Below are 20,421 nucleotides of genomic sequence, written 5' to 3' on the forward strand. Positions count from 1 at the left end.
ACACCAACGAAACAGGCACTGATACGCCAAATCACACTGAATATTGATTATAAAACAAAGCTTTACACAACTCAAAGGACAGAGGCAAAAATGTGGTGGGACAAATATCTAGGTAGGGACCTGGAAGCAGGGAAAAGCACGATCTATGAAGTATGTAAGGGGAAGGAAATAAAAAGGTATCCTCCAAGGGGAGGACGTAAGTGGACAACTAGTTATACTCATATCATGTACTCATGGAAGGCATTGCTATGCCTTGAGAATGCTGGCTGCTGAAGAGAAGCAGGCCGGTGCAAGAATTTTTGGCTACATAGGCGAAGATGCATTCCCCCCCCCCCCACCCCCACCCTCCTCCTCTAAAAATAACATCTTCACCTATGTGCCTCTTAACCAGCCCATCTCTCCTCCCCGTCCTCTCCCCTCCCCCCTCTTTTCCCAGTCCCTTGGTGTTTCTCTCCCCTCCCTTCCCTGTCCCTTGGTGCACCCCTACCCTCTTAGTGGTCACACTCCCCGTCCTGGTGTGCCTCCTACCTCTCTTGTAGCGTTGCCGAGCGGAGCAGATCCTCTACAGGAGCTTCAGTTTTCTGTACCCGGATGGACTTACAGGAAGTGCTCTCTCAGTGAGCACCTCCTGTCAGTCTGGCCAGGTACAGGAAACAGAAGCTCCTGTACAGCGCTCCGCTCTGCCACGCTACACTCAATGGTGTATACACACTAACAGTCACACACAGTCAATGACAAACACACAGACGTCACTGACAGACACAGACTCACTGATCTGACACACACACTGACAGACACACACTGATTGACAGACACAGACTCAATGACAAACATACTTTCACAAATTTGACAGACACTCACTGACAGACACACACTCACACTGACAAACACACTCACACTGATAGACACACTCATACACTCACATGCACACACATTCATACAATCACTCACAGACACACACTCACTCACAGACACACACTCACACATACACGTACAGACACACACACTCACAGACAAACACATACACACTCACACATGCACTTAGACACACACACTCACAGTCAAACACATACACACACACACACACACACTCACACATACACTTACAGACACACACACTCACAGACAAACACATACACACACACACACTCATACATATATTTACAGACACGCACTCACAGACAAACACATACACTTACAGACACACAAACTCACAGACAAACACATACACACACTCACACATACACTTACAGACACACACAAATTATTACTAATTAATGTCCACCTAGCATCCCTACCTGGAGAGCTGGTGTGGATCTGTCCCTGGGGTCCAGTGGGGCTTCACTGCAGCAGGTGGCAGAGTTCCTGTGAGAAGCGGTGAGGGAGCTCTAACCTCTCTGCTCTGCTTCCTCGCAGGCTGTCTACTGACGGCGGGAGCCGGAATATGACGTCACGCTCCCGTGGCATCAGCAAACAGCGCGTGAGGGAGCAGAGCAGAGAGGTTAGAGCTCCCTCGCCGCCTGTGATTAGAACACTGTTGAGCCTGGGGTCCAAAAGGTGGCCTGGCAGGAGGGAGTGCTTCCCTCGTGCCGGTCACTGAAATCTTGCGCCCCCAAAGCCGGTGCGCCCTAAGGCGGCCACGAGTGCCGCCTTATGGACACGCCTGAGGAGAACTGAACTGATGTCTTATCCCTACCTTCTTTTTTGTTCTGTATCCCACGCTTAACATGTTTTACATGTATTACATGTACAAAGATTCAATAAAATACCATTGAAAAAAACCAAATGTTTTATGAATAGTTTGGCACATGATACACATCATCATAACCAAATACGGTTTTGTGCTGCAATTGTCCACATTCTTCCAGGTATTATTTCAGACATCCAAACTTACAACATGATGATTAATTAGCATTATTGCTAAAACGCAGGTTTTGTCAATCTCCAGAATAAAGATAACTCATGGATGTCCATGGACAAATACATGTTTTTAAATTTAGATTTAAATGTTACGTTTCCTTCCTGTGTTTAAATTACTGAGGCCCCTCCTTGTTATATAAGAAAAAACTACTGAAAAATGTAAATGTAATCTAACTGTGGCACAGTCTTCTAGGTATAGGTGCTCCGCCTCCAGTGAAGTCATCAGTTCTGATTTATTTTGTCCAATCCGATGCTTCTCATAGAGCAGCACTGGGAACATAGGCAGCAGGATTGGCAATCACCATGCTCAGCCAATCAAATAATTTTCTTAGAGAATAGAGTCCATGATGATGATGAACACAAAAGCGTTTGTAATTTGAAGGTCTTTTATAAGGAAGCCTAGTAGTCTGACATCAACTAGAGGTGTGGTTATAGCAACTTGTAAGCTTTCACAGACAAAAAGGGGAGCATTTATGCACCAATAAGATGATGTGGTTATGTATAAAGGAATATAACCTCCAGTCTGACAGATGTCACAGGTTGGAATCTCCTCCTTTTTTCCTCGGTTCATTATATATAGCATGAGTGTTGAAGAGGTCATTGCTAGGTTAAAAAAAATCATAAGCCCAAAAATAATTTGGTAACCCCTTACTAAAGCCAAACCCCTGTCTCTCACAAAACCCTACACCCTCAAACTCCACCCCTTGATTTGCCTCTTGCCACAATTACTCATAGATATACACAGATACACACACACAGGACACAGACAGACACAGTCATGCAAAAACACACACAGACAGACACACATATACACAGGCAGAGACAGACACACATAAACGGGAACACAGGCTAGAACACACACATGCACAGAGATACACAGGCACAAACATGTACACACAAACACACACGCACACTCTACAAACAAACGTTGGCTCCCTTCCTCATACCTTTGATGCTGTCTAATTTCAGACGATGGTGGAAAGGAAGACAGCCAGCCGATTAATCGCTTCAGTGTAAGCAGCCACAAATCTCCTGCAGGGGCCACAGATCTCCTGCAGTGGCTACAAATCTCCTGCAGGGAGTGCAGGCAGTGTACTGCTGCTCAGCACTTCATTGGGCAGCTCCCATGTCCTATGATTACTGCCACCCCTGCTATTATAGTGTCATATAGTGTCATATGCTGTCTTCAACCACTGCAATGTGTACAATTCCTGCTGACTACTACACTCTCTAAGGATAGTGGACAGGAAAAGCATGGAGAAGGCACAAAGATTTGAGGTTATAGGGCACCCCCATTGGCGTACATATGGTTGACACACCTCAGATGACAAACAGGTTACATGGCAGAGAATGCTCATTAACAAGACGAACAAAAATAAAAAGTTACTTGCAAACAAATTTTTGTTTGCTAACTTATTATATTTGGGCTATTGAATACAGTAGCCATTGATGAAAACCTCTTCAAGTTACAACAAATACTTTTAAAATAATTGAGGGGTTCCCCATTAAATGTATATTATTATTATTATTATAAAAATTAATATTGGTGGTGCCGGCCCTCCGTTACAATAATGGTGTAGGTTTAAGAGGTTTCCCCCAAAATGACCTCAAGAAAATATACAAAAATATGGATATTAATACTGCACTCAAAAATGCATCAAATGTATTAGTATTATTATTATTATTACTGGCATTTATAAAGTGCCAACATCTTCCACAGCGCTGTACAATTGGGGGTATATTTATACAGATTACAGTAATCAAAGCATGGAAACATAGAGTTCAATGGGAGAGACACAATCAGGTCTCCCTTAGGATATGTTAAGGTCTCAGACACCTAAGCATGTCTTTTTTAATATTTTTTTTTTATGTTCATAACTGCACACAACAACAAAATATTGCTGTTTGCAGTTATTATTGACAGGCTAACACCTACTATTTCCGTAGTATTATGCTTTTTTAGCACTTATGCTAGCGATACAAAGCTGTCTGAGCTAAGATACACGCAAAAGCCAGTCTGCAACATGTGATAGTAAATAGCACTTTGACCTTAAATTTGACATTTACTTTGAATTCTCACTTTGGTAAATAACCGTGTTAGATTGCAGAATCACATTTGTTTTAATTTGTTGTTTTGAAACTACATTCCTCTACCTCCTGGACCATGATATATTTTAATCACACTAAGATCAATTCCCTAAACATCTATTTGCAGTGAATTGAAAACCCAAAATTATAAATTAAAATAAAATTCAAAAAAGAAAATATGTAAAAAAAAAATATTATATATATATATATATATATATATATATATATATATATAAACAAAAACAGGGGATGATCTGCTGAACCAATCACAAATAAAACAACATAGCGTATAACTGTGTATATAGGCAAATTGTAGATATATATATTATATATATATATATATATATATACATATATCAAGTTATACTTTGTATATAGTGCTGTTTGGTTGGATGTGGTGTAGATGATACTTATAAGCCAAAGCGGCCTTTGACGCCCCTTTCCCAGCTTGTCCAATCTTGTTTCCGTGAGGGAATACTAAAGACAACGCTTTGTTCACAACGATTTGATTCGATTATGCTGCGCAAGACCTCTGTCATGGATTGAATGGTGTCAGACTTCCAGTACCTGGGAATAGCTGAAGGAGATGAAATTAATGGATGACCTAACATAATAATTTTAACCTTAGATTGACCCTCTGGGAATTTCTTCAGAAGACACAATTTGGGTGTAATGTGTGGGATTTGATCAGTAATAAGGTGTATAAGTGTGTGTATATCGGCCAAATATGTTTTTACATTAGGAAATGTCCAAAATATGTGTAATAGTGTGCCTACTTGTCCGCACCCTCTCCAGCATGTATTAGTAGGGGATCAGGCTAACTTAAATAATTTTTCTCACATTCTTTTGAAATCTATTTTTTTTTTTGTTTGTTATTTTACCACTTTCACAGTCAGGCATTTTCTGGTAAACCTTTATTGAATAGCTGCCCTGTGATATTAGTGGATCACCATTTAATTACTGACAATCTATATGTACAGACAATAATATATTTCCAATCAGACTTCAGCGTGAAGACTGTTCTCTAACTCTTCTAAATTAACAAACTATAGCTGGACATCAGGCTCCAAAGAACGAACTATGTTAAAAAGTCATTAAAAAGTAAATGACATTTCAAATCCATAGATTTGTTTGTCAAACAAAAGCCTTTTTGATATTGCTTATGACAAATAGACTCTATGTTGTTATTGCAGTAAGTGCACAGGGTGGGTCCTGAATTTTGTCATTGTAAAAGTGTTGTTAATTTTTAACTTTTGTCTCACTTGTTAAATGTGTAAGTAAATATAAATTAATAAGGAAATATATGCATGTATGTTAGTGCTCTCAGTTAGACAACTGTTTGTACTGTGTTTTTGTCACTGGTTAAAAAAAAAGGGATCATGAGTAAAAGTAAGTAGTAATCAGGAGATTTTATATTCAGATAAAGGTTTGAAAAGCTGATGATCCGTTATCTTTTTCTAAGTAAAGTAACCACAACAACATTTACTCAATCTACTTTATGCCATAAACCTTACCAGAATTTTAACGTAGCAATTAGAAAATGATCAGGTTTCCTATTCCAAAGAAACTCTGCTCATCAACCCACTACAAACTTAGACAAATACTTTACATGTTATTTGCCGTCTTGTGTCAATAGTAAGTTTTCAGTGTGCCTGGATGCAGTCATAGCATGAAACTTTTTTGAGGATTTGTGATTATGTGCCCTTGAACTATTTAGAAGGCTCTTTAGTAGCATAGCTGTGTGCTATGCTGCAATCACCTGATAATATAATCTGGAATTATTCTGAAAAATATCAATAGTGTAATGTGGAACTTCTACAAGCTGCTAACAGCATGTCCTGAAACCATTTTGAAGGCTTTTGACAGTGTAACTTGGAATTATTCCAAAGGTTCTCAATAATATGACCTTGGACCATTTAAAAAAGGTTGTCCACTGTATCAACATTGACAATGAATTACTTATATGGCTCTCAATTTTGTGATCTAGAAGTATTTTGAAGGCTCTCAACATTGTGACATAGACCTATTTTTAAGGATGTCAATAGTGCAACCAGAAATGACATCAAATGTTTTCAATAATTGGACTTTGAATCAATCAAATGGTTGTCCATAGTGTGAAATGGAATTATATTGAAGGCTCTCAAAAATGTGTCCGGGAGTTATTCTGAAGAGTTTCCACAGTTTAACCAAGAACTGTTTGGAAGGTTTCTTTGGAGTGTGACATGAATCTATTTTAAGGCTCTCAGTACATTGTACTCTGACTCTATTTAGAAGGATCTCAATAGCGTGATCCAGAACAATTCTATAAAATTGCACACGTTTTTCAGACAGCACTTGATAGCATTATATGGAGTATAAAGAGAGGTAATTAATGTAAATATTGTGATTTTTTGCATGCCCAGTATGGTTATCTGTGTAAATGGAATGGACACAAATGAAGATTTGCAAAAGTTTACACTTTCGCAAGGCAGTTTTGCTTTGTGTATATAATATCAATATAGCAGACACATAATGTGTTATAGATAGCACATATCATTACATGGCAAAAATTTATTTTTTAATGATTATAAATCCCCTAATCTCATTCACAAATTTAAACCCAATCCGTGAACATTTCAAAGAGATCTCAGGGCTATGTATCAATCACACAAAGTCTAAAGTGCTAAATATCTTGCTAACCAGCAAGGAGTGCAGTGTTAGAGAAAAATAATTAACAATTTAAATGGAAAGAACAATACTTGGAATATCTTAGAGTGAAAATTACATCAAGGTATCAAAACAAGTATAAGAGCAATTATGACCCACTCTTCAACCATTTACATTCTCTTCTGGATAAATCGAGCTGATTACACGGGTCCATTATAGAGAAGATTAATCAGGTAAGAGTGATGTTATTATCACAAATCCTTCATTATTTCGAAACCTTGTCTGCAAGAGTAACTATAGGGCAGCTGCCCACAATATAAACACATGCATTTATATCTATTGAGGAGGGTGAAGGCCAAAGGTATCATGGCTTTTTATATTTCTGAATGTATCGTATTTCAATATATTATATAGTATCACACTTCAACGTAATATTACCAGCCATGATAAGTGTCCATTGTTAGACACTGAGATAATCATCATATTTTCTAGATTTACGATTAGAAGACACAGATGGCTTCCATTTTCAGAGAGCTTATCAAGGAGGAAAGCTAAGTGTGCAACCCACCAACAATGTAAAGGAGGTCTCCACCACTTAGGCACCAGGAATCGTAGTCTCCCAGAAGTGAGCAATCCACAAGAAGGGTGTAAATGCTATTGGGGTGTTAATATATGATCTACTAGTTTAAGGTGGTCCCGATAAGTTCTTAATTTGACAAATATAGTACTAATATTCATCATATTCAAACTAGCACTTGATACACCTCTAGCAAGGATGCTCATTTGTACAATAAACATGGCTGGGGGTTAAGTATTCTAAGTTATTCTCACTTATATCTTTATTTTAAAAATGACAATATTCAAGACATATTAGGAAACACATATGTATACGAAAACCCCCACTGTGTTAATATATATAATATATATATATATATATTTTTGTTTTTAATATTTAAAACAAACAACAGTTTGCAGAGTGATCAATATTACTGGATTTCTCTTCTACAGTGAGATGTCAGTCTTAGACTACATCAATCAAATTTTAATATAATTCATTATTTAATAAATATAATCCTCTTATCCCATGCAAGAAAACATCATAAAAAATTCAAAGGTCTTCATAGAATGAAGAGCTTGGCTGGAAAGAGTTCCTATATTTTCTCTATAAATACTACATTACTATGTGTCACTTCTTTAATTCTTGATGTGGTGGTTAAAGTTCCCTTTTATTATTATGTTAAGGATTCTATAAACATTATTCTATCACCCATCCCCCTGGTCTATAAAATGTAAATTTTTAATTCTTTAAAGCTAATATTAAAAAAAAATAGCAAAGCCTTCCACAACACATAATCCGTGCATCTGTGGTCTCGCTGTCTAGGGTAGGCACCATATGCTTTAAATTATAATAATAGCCTTAAATAACTTGTTCGTGGAGAAACATATATGATCCTTTTATTATTGCCAGTTTGTAATTTGAACAGTTTGAGCAGAAAAGGTTTGGCTACAAGCAAATAAAATGCACCATGCCCAAGTACCCACAGACATGATATTGACCTTTTGGAGAATAAAAATCCCACCCACAGAGACCCATATTGTTTTTTTCTCCGGCGTCTGTAATTGGTCACCTGCAAATTGGTTTGTGGAAGTGAGTACTGGGAGAAATCACTTCAAGGATCCTGTGCAGCCCACAGAGAATGGAAAAATATCACAGATTTTTACTTAGTTCCTCGGCCGATCCTAATGAAACTGTGAGTGTACAGGCAATGTAAGCAAAGTGATTAGGTCAAAGACAGGACTTTTTGAAAAAGACAGTTTAGGGACCATAACAACTTCAGCGAAATTGTTATAGTGACAGTAGGCCCCTGGGCGCACTCTTACCTCGAACAGTTTAACAACAGAGTGAGCCTCCAGCACGAATCTTCAGGTCCCGCAGGCTGCATCCAGCTTCTGAAATGTACCTTTTTCAAGCCAGTTTTATGAACAGGGAGTCACTGATCAGATGAGAAAATCAGCTAATTGATTGCAGCCAACCAATCAGTGGCGTTCCTGCCTGGCGGCATTCAGCATAACCCGAAACTGAGATTCAGAAGCCGGATGTCGTCTGGGAGACCTGAGGATCGGCGCATGATGCTCACTTTGGGGTTAAACCATTCGAGAACGGTTTAACCCCTTAAGTTAAGTGTGCTCCCGGGGGCCTCCTGGCACAATAACATCTTTATTTAGATTAAGTTATGTGACTGGAGTGCCCCTTTACCAATATTTTATTATTACAGTTTATACATACAGGCATTGTTTTCCATCCTAGGCTTGTGTTCCTGGCAAAATCAGATGTAGCAAGATATTCCTAGAGTGGTGTATATCATTTTGACACTTAAGAGTTTCTTTAATAAATTCCAAATTATAAAAAGTTGAAAACTTGAATAGCAATATTTAGGCTAAAATAGCTGTTTTGGAAATATTTGATAGGTGGCTATGGAAGAGAGCTTAAGGCAAGTACAGCCTTCGCAAATGTCCTGCTTTCGCCATCCTGCTTTAGTTCTCTGGTGTCCTGCATCATTACATGTGCTTGTGCTCTGCATGGGCCCTAGGAAAATGCAGGGAGCGCTTCAGCAGCGTACCCGGCATGGCCCTGAAGGCTGGGGGCCAGCCTGACCCCCTTAACACCCGACCCACACTATCCCAACTCCATACCTCTCATTTTTGGGAGGTATGCAAGTATATCCCCTCCACCTCTACGCCTGGGTGCTACCAGGTAAGCAAACATGTCATTTTGGTAGATCTTTACAAAAAATGCAACAAACCCACATATGACAGTGGCACTTAACTCTTGGAAAAAGGCACTTTAATTTAACGTGCTTTGTGTGTAATTTTGATTCGCAGCTAAGAATAGTGAAACACGTATGCATAACACAAGAGAGGGTGGGTATGGGCTGATATAAAACAACAGTAGAGGTTAATGGGGAAAGTGAGAAAGAAATGCCTGTAATCAGAAACTTAATAACAACAAAGTGTGAGAATCAAAGAGGGTATTATGGAGACAGATTGTGGGTAAATATACATAAGATTCAAAATAAGTGTGTGATAGAAGCGGTGGGAAGGTGATATTTTTTCTCAATGTAATAAGAGGACACTGGTGAAGGTATATACAAGATTACACAGAGGATAAGAGTTGGTGAGGGATCACTCAAAATCACAGTGGACACGAATAATGTGGCTTCGGTTTTTTCTTGCCTGTAATGATCCTTAGATCAGCAAATGCTCAGCCGTAATACTGCATCAGGAGAAGGAGGCAATACAAAAGATAAGAAGGCATCTGGTACCTTCCATGATAAAATACACTTAATTTAAAACTCAATTCATTTAGAGTTACTTCATGTTTTATTAGTGGACACATTTTGAACACTGTTCATGGAAACACATATTTGTCATTGAAATAAAGATAACCCCTTCTCCCCCCACCAAAACAAAAACAAAAAAACAAACAAACAAACATAATATGATCCAGAAACAAAACTGCTAAAATAATTCAAGAATAAAACTCTTATATTTTCAAAACTAATTTTGGGAAATAATAGTCTTTAGTTCCACAGATGTCGCTTACCTTACTGAAGGCATTCATACTAACGTGCATGGATTTCCCTACCCATTAATCAAATGTATTACGTGCCTTTAATTTCATGTTTATTTCACATGTTAGGGAAACTTCCAAATTAGTTTTGAGAAAGATGGTAGTTAGAACCAGGACAGGTGAGTAAGAAGGATTGCAGAATTTGCAAAAGAAAGTTACTAGAAGGCATAGGGTGGAGTCTTTTTGTGAAACAGCCCCTAACTGGTAACACTAATATCTTCAAAACTATTGCACAGTTTAAAAACTAACTTGCATTGGTATTATTTTTTCTAATGTTAACGGAATTCAGCCCCAAACCTCTCCCCTTCTTTAATTAGAGAAACAACACATTAGAAAATTGCACCCTATGTAAGTCAAATGTATCTTAATTTGAGTGATGTATTTGCAGAAATTGCTTCATATAATGTTCGGGAATGTGCTAAACTCCATCACACTGAAGACAAACACAGATTTAAGTGGTAGTAACTTTAATTATCAATTTCCAAAACAGGAAATGCAAGGAAATGGGGAACACCAAATTGTACTGACCCATTTAGGGAAATGTTTTGAAAGTAACAGACAAGATATGGAATCCAACAATCAGTCCTTTTTGTCACGTTATTTGAAAGAAAGAAAGCAACAAAGCTCTAGTAAAATGGTCCTTACACTTTATACATTTTTTCCTAGAAAAAAAAAATGCCTTAACAGTTGTGGTGAGTGTTTGTGTTTATTTTTGTCTTGTGTTGACACAGATAAAATCTTTTAGTGTGTTTGAATGGCATGTTTTTTTAAAATTCAATTAGCCATGTTATTTGCCTTTTTGTTCAACCAATCTCTAAAGATTGTCTAACACTGCTGTTGTAAACTAATAGTAGTCTGTGGCAGACTAATAGAAAGGCCTTGTGGTAATTTGAGAAATTTGAATCACATGTCCTAGGAATACATGAAATGGGCGTCTCCAAGCAAGAAAATTTATAATGTTGGGCAGGGCAAAAAAAAACAAACAAAAAACAACAACCTTTTTTTTCTACACAACATCTTGCTATCAGACTACAAAAAATATAAAGGCACATGTGAAAAAAATATTATCATGACAGGTTCCTCTTTGAAAACCAGGCAGCTTCATTTGTTAAAGAGGAATACAATTCCAACCTGCAATAGCAACTCTGCTTAAAATATCAACAGATAAATAAAAAAAAACAAACAAACAACAAACAAACAAACAAAGAATTGAACTCTCCATGGGAATATCAAATCACTTTAAACAATAAAAACACACACGAGTAGTAGCTTACACATTAAAATGTACACTTATGCTAGCCCATCAGGAAACAAGAAGCACAGGATGGCTTATTAGCATGCAGATGCCAGAAAGTCCCAAGGTCTATCCTTCTTGAAGAATGGACGGCTGTTATTTGCCACTGATATGGAGACAATAAAAGTGAGTCTTTGACCTCAAGGGTAAGGCCTCTCTCGTAAGCTTGCTGCGTTCCACGTGCTCCCTGCTGCTCGCTTGTGCAGATCATCACACTTAGGGAGAGATCGCTGATAGGCACAAAATCAGTCTTGATGCGTATCGTGTTAATGCACTTCCTCAGGAAACCATGAATGCCCCTTTCCCAACTATAAATACTCTCCTAGATTGGCTACATGTGGCGCCAACAATAATTCTGATATGCATAATAATATACAATAAAATACAAATACATCAAAATATACAAATAGTGACACATTCATTTTCAAAAAGGTAGAATATGAAAGGGAATTTTTCCGACCTCTAGGAAACTCAGTAGCTAAGGTAAACATCTAATACTGTTTAGTTGAGTTTCTACACTAACTTTCTTGTATCATCTACGATTTCCATGAACCGAACTTAACAACTGTCCAAACATAATTTAACATCCAAGTTAAAGTCATTAGCAAGAAATGCAAGGGATCTGGTTAGTAAATTCTCCAAAACGTTGTACTTTTGGTTTTGCCAATTCAGATCTGCAATAGGACGTAAAGTTTCATATACGCGGCCATTTTAAAGAAGGAAACTTAAAAGCTATATTGTTTAAAGTCATTGCCTAGTGCTATGCCCTGAGTACCCTATGGGAGCTTCTTCAATCTTCAGACTTGTATAATTAGATTATATGTTTTAGAAACCAGACACAGCACTGAGGGAAGCCTTTTTTTTATACTTCATGAATGGAATGTCTCGTAGCATGAAGAATGTGGAAGCCTAACAAGTAGAAACATTGTTACTAGATTTAACTAAATGATTTTACATGTGGAGCAAAAAGCAACTCAAAATTGCACGTCTTATTTTGTAGGTGTAACCACATGATAATAACAGTGGAGGTGATGGGGATTCATATAATATGGGCATTCAAAGCAAAAATGCAAAGGGTATTGGTCTAAGTAATTGACCAAATTGGCAAAACAATGGTTTTGCTCCCTCAACTCTACATTTCTACCTAGCCAATAAATTCTTCAGAATTTGATCCATTTATAAAATGAACCTTTTCATTTTGTTCCAACAATGTGTTTTATTGCATAGTGAAATGAGAAATCCTATACTATTTATGGAATTCACCAATATAGCCATCTCATAATTACTATTTGATGCCTCAATAATACTGATGTGGGATTGTATTCTATGAACAGAATCAAACAATAAATGTTTTTTCTTTATTAATAAATGTATAATTTAACAAATTGCCTTTAACATTGTATGTTACTTGCAGCAGCTAGCTATAAGGAATGTTGGTAAACCAAATCATACTATTCAAGTTAGTAGGTTTTAAATAAGCATGAATATTAAGACATTTTATAAGGAAAGGCATGTAGCTAGATCTAGGTTCAAAAATGTAATATTCTCTACATGTCCAATTCCAAAACACTAACATTAAGGGATTTTAAAAAAAAATGAAAAATAAAACAATCCTTCACTCCAGAAGAACTCTGCCGATGTACCTCTGCCACAGAACAACAGGAGACGGAGGTACATCAAAGAAACAAGCCAATTCCCAAAGTCCAACACACAGAATTGTAAAACTAGGAGCCATCGTGGTCCACATGGTCCAGGTCGTCTGCAAAAAGAAAATATAATCACCAAAAAAATAATTATGTTGGAAAAATAAATGAAATAAATAAAACACAAAACACATTTTGCTGAGTTACACCACGGAATGCACTAGGACTGAGATTGTGCCTACTTTACAAAAAGTTGCAAAGATGATCTGTCGTGGGGTGAAGTCTAGGATGGAGGATGTAAGAGGTTGCTAACCTCGATGGCAATGCTTTCCTACTCTTTTCTCCATATCAGTGGCAAATACGAGATGTCCATTCTTCGAAAAGGATAGAATTTGGGATTTCTGAATACTGGCTTGGGTCCTCCTTTGGGCAGATTTGTTCAGTTTTAAACTATTTCTGCATTGTATTTAATAAATTATAACACTATAACAGAAGAACAAGTACTCTATTGTAAAAAGATACTGCTAGGCATTCTGCACTAACAAATTGTGTATCCAATCTATGTTTTTACATTAAAGGTAGGTAGGTATAATGTCTGATGTTTTATATTTTATCCTTGTTTTGCAAAGCTTTCTAATCAAGTTCAACAATTCATATATACAGCTATTTTCGCAAAGGCATTTGAAAAAGTCATACTTTTAACTGATCTCAAGCCTCCTTTAACTTCCACCATGCGACAGGGATTAATCTACCCAGAATTCCTCAGAAAATGATTGCAACTATTTCCTGGATGAAGAGTTATGGGTAGACAGCAAAACAAATTCAACAAAATGCAAATATTTCACACAGTTCCCTTATAACTTTGGAGACAATAAAAATTATTCTTTTTCACGTTTACATACTTTAATTTGTTATAGATTGGCTTGGGAAACTTTGGATGTATCACATTTGGTTTAATCTACATTTGCAAGTATAACAGAAAACATATATTATACAAACAGTGCCACTAGAGTGAGATAAAAAACAAAACCTGTTCTTCTGTGCTGTAATTTAACCACAGAGTGCATTTAATACCACGGTTCATTCATATTCTGCTTCCAAGGATAATTATTATTATAAACATTCTGGGATTTTCTTTGCATCGCGTAGTCTATAGTCCAAACATCTAACACTAACCTCTACTAAAGGTCAATGAGCGTCATTGATCAGTGTCTAAAGGGTAAAATTATTTTGTTACTTCTGAGATTTAAGTTTTATTAATACAGTGTGCTAGTTTTAGAGATATTAGGATAACATAGGGGCAATACATCTGCAGAAGTGTGCCTTGCATGGCAAATTATATATATTCAATAATTTTACAGGTCCTTTTGAAAATGCTGCAGCTTTCACTAAGAGGGAACATTTGGGCAAGTCCATACTAATACTAATGTTCTAGAAAGGTAAACATCTTCACCTACACACCAGTTCAGATTATGTTTGCTTCTTCTAGTGGAGACCAAAATGTGGTGTAATGCCCTATTTAAATAAATAAATATATATATATATATATATATATATATATATATATATAAATTGACATACAAAACCTGTTCTGTACTGTTAAGTTTTCGATTCTCCTCTATTTTGTCTAGAAAGCAATACTACATTTTCCTTGCTGAACAGACAGAGGTGTAGGAGGCATAAGAAAGAAGAAAAGGGTCTGTTAACCAAATAACATAAAATAATAAAAAGGTAAGATAAATAGCAAAGGTTTCTAAGCAGTAAAGCAAAGAAAGAAAGGATGTGAGGAGCATATTGTAAAAATCTTTCTTAGCTTCTATCAATTCTTTATCTTTAAAAATTGCACCTGTATATGTTTTGCCAGACCAAAAAGCATCATTATGCCAACAATGACTCATGATACCTTACCTAGTCTGAACTTTACAATACTGGCATTGAACTGTTAAATGAACAGGCTATTAAATCAGCTCTATCACTGTCTGGGTTCTTTCCGTAATTTGCAAAGATCACTGATGGTGATCTCGCTGCTAGGTATCCGGTGGGGGCAGAGGAAGGTGAATTATACTTACCTGCATCTGTCCCTTAGGGGTGCTGCCATATTAATCCACCGCATCCTCTTCAGCTGCCAGGAGCCAACACCAGTGTTTTACTTTTGGGCATACAAGTGTTTACAGCACTAAGGTCTATGGAGAATCTTGCGAGACCCTCCATAGACAGAGCTGTTTTACTTCCTGCCGATGGCTGTGGGTAATAATAAGCTTGACAAAAGGTAGCTCCTGCATTTTTGGGGATGGAGAGAGGTGACATGGCCACTTTAACATTCTTTAAGCCAGATATAAGGTAAATCCACAAAGCTGCTAATGTGACTTGCTATATTTTTTTATTTTCAAACAGCACCTAGGACTTTGTTGCACCTTGCACTAACATTTAGCAATGAGTGACACAACCTAAGCCAGGCCTGTCAACTCCTGTACCTATTTTAGAGTCTACTAGTACAGTCCCAATTTTGCCCCATGGTGTAGGTTATTCTTGGGCTCCAGGGAACTGTCTCCAGCCATCACACTATGAGTGCATCATTCGAAGCACTCATGTTATGATGAGAGCACTTGTGCCATGCAGAGAGTGCTCTAGCAGCAGAGTCTGCATGGTCTTGTGTGAGTGAGGTAGGAGGCTTTCGGTCTGGAGCTTGGTGGCTGTAGACTGCACTGACATTGGGCTCAGTCTATGTTATATGCTATGTGTGTATGCTGTAGGTTGCAATGGCATGTAGCTATGTTCTGTGTGCTGAATCATGCACTGTGAAACACTATGCACTGCTCAATACCTCAATATGGGGCTCTGAGTACTTTCAATGTAAACGGAAAATGGGCTAAATATGCACAAATAAAATCTTTCTTTTTAACTTGTCTTATGAAGCTGTACTATTTTTTCAATTGACCAATGTCAATGGTTATATCCTGTTATCTTGTAGGTGAAAAATAAGGTGTCCAAACTTATCTGTATGTGCAAGTGATTAATGTCTAAGCGTTTAACCCCTTAAGGACCAAACTTCTGGAATAAATGGGAATCATGACATGTCACACATGTCATGTGTCCTTAAGGGGTTAAAAATGACAAGCAAACAGCTAAACAAATAGTAACACTGCCAACATAATTTTCAGATTCCTTATTCTCATATCTCACATACAATCATCTCTTCAACCCTGTGACTCCAAACCTTGCTTCTATCCTATCCCACTGCACCTTTATGAATCCTCTCCGATATCTCCCCATCACAACCTTACTCTGACCCCTCCTCCTGTGCCATTTCAAGTTTTGTTCATTCTCCCTCTGAGTACTAATACCGATGGAACAACTGTATTGTTCGCATATAAGGAGCCACTTCCCTTGCTACTTTTCTCAAAATCATGAAAACTCACTTATTCAGAAACAACTTCCGTAATCCTCAATATTTCATTACCACTGCCATGTGACTCTCAAATGAACACTACAAGCCAAACCCATATTTTATATATACTTCCTACTCTTATCACTGCTTTAACTATTATGTTTCCTTTTTGAACTAATCAAACTTAGAGAGGTTGGTAACAAATGCTGGGGAAGGCAGTACCTATTCCTTTGCATTTGCAATAATGTGTAAAAAAAAAAAAAAAAAAAGATTAGTTGACTACAGCTTTTTACCAGGCAATTGATCAAGATTGACTGGAGTGTTTATGTTATGCTTGCATGTGTATTTCTGAGTGCCAGTGTGGGTTAGATGGGCAATAGTTTGAGTGGAACATCCCCCTGGAACTTCCTCTTGCAACGTTATTATACTCTCATTTTGTCCATACATACTTTTAATGTACAGTTGTGAGAGAGGGAGTAGAGATCTTGAAATGCACTTGTAGCAGAGGTGGCATTGTGTGACTTTCTAACAGCCGTATTTGAATATTTAGCATTGCTCTGAAAATATTCATTCCAAATCTAAAATTCATAATTCATCAACTGATCTTTTCTAATTTTCCTGTTAGTGGGATATTTTAAACAATTGGACTACTGCATCTCTCGAAAATAGAACAAAGTTTAGCATGCAGGGCTTGAAATCTGTTATTAATGTGGGACCATTTTTTCTATGGGGCACCATGAAATTCAGTAATAAATACGTCAAAAGTGCTGAGAATTTTTTTAAATGATCTGCTTTTCTCAAATAGTTATCAATATAATACTATTAAAATGTGGTATTATGCTACCCATCTACCCCTTACTCCCAAATAAAATATATGTTCAGTTTGTAAAGCATATATTTTTGTGATAACATTGAAGTTCTGTTTCTGTTTGGGAAGTGATACCATTATACAAGCCTCCACGGTTATCGCCTGCCTTACGGAAATTTTTCCATGCAGGTGGTGGCATTAGGAAAGAGTACAGCCTGGGATTTACAAAGAATTATTGGAGGAAATATACGAAATATCGTGCAATGTTGAAATATCTGAACGTCTACTCAGATAAATAGTGAAACGATATAACGAGGGTACATTGCATTGTTCCGAAACATATATAGTTGAGATTTAGTTAGAATGACTAGATAGACAAACAGACACACGACAAACAGACTACAAACCATTTTAAAATTGCACATATTGTTTGAAATTCCATGTAGACAAGCTAAGTTATAACTAATTGTGGTGATTTTAGAATGTGCTTTTATAGTGAAAGTCTGGGAGATTTGCAAGTTACCATTCAGAGATTACATGAAATAAAGACATAGTTAATAATGAGTGTGCTGTTACTGGATAGTTTTAGTCTGCAATTAATAGCAGATTCATTTTATACATTACATGTGGAGAAACATAGTTAATATGTTTAGTTTTTTCTATAAGTTTATTTCTTACTTCTTGTACGATCAAAACAAAGTAGACCCTGGATCGATGCAGATAAACCATGTTTTAAAATGTGCTAGATTCAAAAATAATAAGTTAGGCATAAATTAAAATGTGCCCTATAGTATGTGCATGTTAAAATAAAAGATCCACGGCAATAAATGATGCCATTTCGGTTAGCACTAAATATGTATCTGCTTGCCACAAGTTTGTTCCAAATGTGCAGGCCCTGATTCTAAGTAATGGAAGTATGACCAGCTTACTACTATACTGATGCTGAATTTGTCAGATGTGTCAATGCATCTCAAGTCAAATTAGGAATATTTAAAGAATGTATCCTAGTCAAAGTTATAAAAGTGGAATAATCTGCAGAAACATTCTATTTGTTTCTATTGTGACCAATCTACATTTAGAACTTTACCCCACAATTACTCTCTCCAAATTACTCCCAGAATATCAATACACCAGCTGCTAGCATCAGTAAGTGATTTTGATTAGTGTCAATAGAGGGAGTTAGAAGAGAATTAGCGAACACAGATAATCAAGTTAAGTAGGGTTAGTATCTCTTTGGGCTATCATGTCTCTAAATTCTCTTTAGGAGTAACAAAATAATGAACTTCTATCTCTAGTTTCCATTGTCACAAAATGCATGCCTTTAGAAAGCAAATGTGAAATATCTATTTTCAAAGAACCTTGCAAATGAATAAATATACCCTTAGATTCAGATCTGTCATGCCAACTCACCACATAGATCTGGTCTCTTCATACATCCACTGTTTGGTGTGTTACTTCCAAGTCCGTTAAAAGCAGCCATACCATCAGAGCTGTAAGCTCTTAGAACAGAAAGCATATTGACTTGCTTTTCCAAGACTTCTTGACCCGGTGTTTGATCAAGTTTGAGAGAACTTTGCCGTGTTTCATGGGATAAGGGGAGGTTTGAATGCCACGGTTTCTCAATTATTTGTGATGTTTGAGAAAGCATATCTTCTGCTAATTTAAGAGGGCCTGAATTTGGTACAGCGCCATCTTCATCATTGTCATCTTTTTTCATATCTACTGTTATATTCATGTTTTCAGGTTCTGTTTCTATGTCTTCATCTTCATTATCTTCTTCTTTGTAAGTTTCCATGTCCTCCGATGAGGACTCGTCAGATAGATCATCAGTTACATCTGTATTGACAGAGTCGCATGGCAGAATGTGTTGTTCGTCTTCAGTCTGAGACTTTAAGTCAATATCCATGCTAGAACAAGAATTTTGAGCATTTGTCCCCGTGACTCCAGGATATACCCCAAATTGCTTGTAGAATTCCCCTGAAAAATTATTAAATGAAGGATCTATGTGGCTTGACCATGACCCGCTTTTCTGTTCTCCTGGAGTGTCATTGTTATTTGCTTGTGGTGGCATTTTCTCAGAAGATCGTAATGGACTTATTTTGGACAACATCATTTCTTTAGCACCTTGTGCAGAGGAGGAGGATGCTATTACTTTATTTGCAGCTGATAATGATTCTCTTAATTGATCTTTTGCATGGACTGGTGCTCCAATGACACTGTCTTTACGCTTTGCTTTACCAAGATGGTTTGTTTGGAGATGCAGAGCCATGAGTTCCATGGATGAGGTGGTGAAAGAACAAAACAAGCAACCATGCCATGCAATATTATCTTGGACTGTGACAGATGAGCCAGGAAGGGCCGGTGCATCCGTTCTCACGGACAAGTCCAGTGGTTCATACTGAGATTTCTCCATTTTCCTCTGCAAATTTTTTTTTTCTGATTTCTCTTCACAGTTGTCTGATCGCAGTGTTTTTATGGGAAGTGAGTCTAGCAAGGCTTTCTCCTTTAGTTCTTTCTCTTTTTTTAAAGAACTTAGAACAAAACTGTCCATGAAAGCCTGCAAAGATCCCTGGAAATTTACACCATTTCCAACAATGTTTTGATATGCCCTACCAAATTCTGAAAAGTTTGGACCTTTAGAGGAAATTTCAGACTTCTTTAGAGCTTCTGCACAACCTTCAGAACTGATTCCACTTGATTGGCCCTGACGGTCTCCAGAAGACATCATTCCCGAAGGCCACTGCTGTGAGACCATTCCACTTCTAAAGTCAATCCCAGGTAAGCCTTTAAATGCTCCTCTCAATATGTCTGGTCTCATAAAAAGAGAGTTTTTACTGGAAGATTCATCTTTGTGCTCCTGGCTAGAAGAGTGCCCAGAAAGAGGACCAGAGCCATTTTGTCTCTCCCTGTGGTGGCGCTCCAAGTGATATTTTAAAGAGGCGGACTGAGTGCCAGCATAATCACAATGAGGACACTTGTATGGCTTCTCACCTGAAAATAAAA

At 37.3% G+C, this 20,421-nt stretch overlaps 1 protein-coding gene across 1 annotated transcript in view; it reads right to left on the bottom strand.

The window, feature by feature from the left end:
• ZNF536 (zinc finger protein 536) overlaps window positions 1-20,421 on the bottom strand; it is a 456,445-nt gene that overhangs the window by 137,329 nt on the left and 298,695 nt on the right. The window contains exon 7 of the mRNA XM_063437911.1: window positions 18,829-20,409. Coding sequence (XP_063293981.1) covers window positions 18,829-20,409 — 1,581 coding nt within the window. The remainder of the gene's footprint in view (window positions 1-18,828; window positions 20,410-20,421) is intronic.

Source organism: Pelobates fuscus, chromosome 12 (genome assembly GCF_036172605.1).
Source record: "Pelobates fuscus isolate aPelFus1 chromosome 12, aPelFus1.pri, whole genome shotgun sequence".
NCBI lineage: Eukaryota > Metazoa > Chordata > Amphibia > Anura > Pelobatidae > Pelobates > Pelobates fuscus.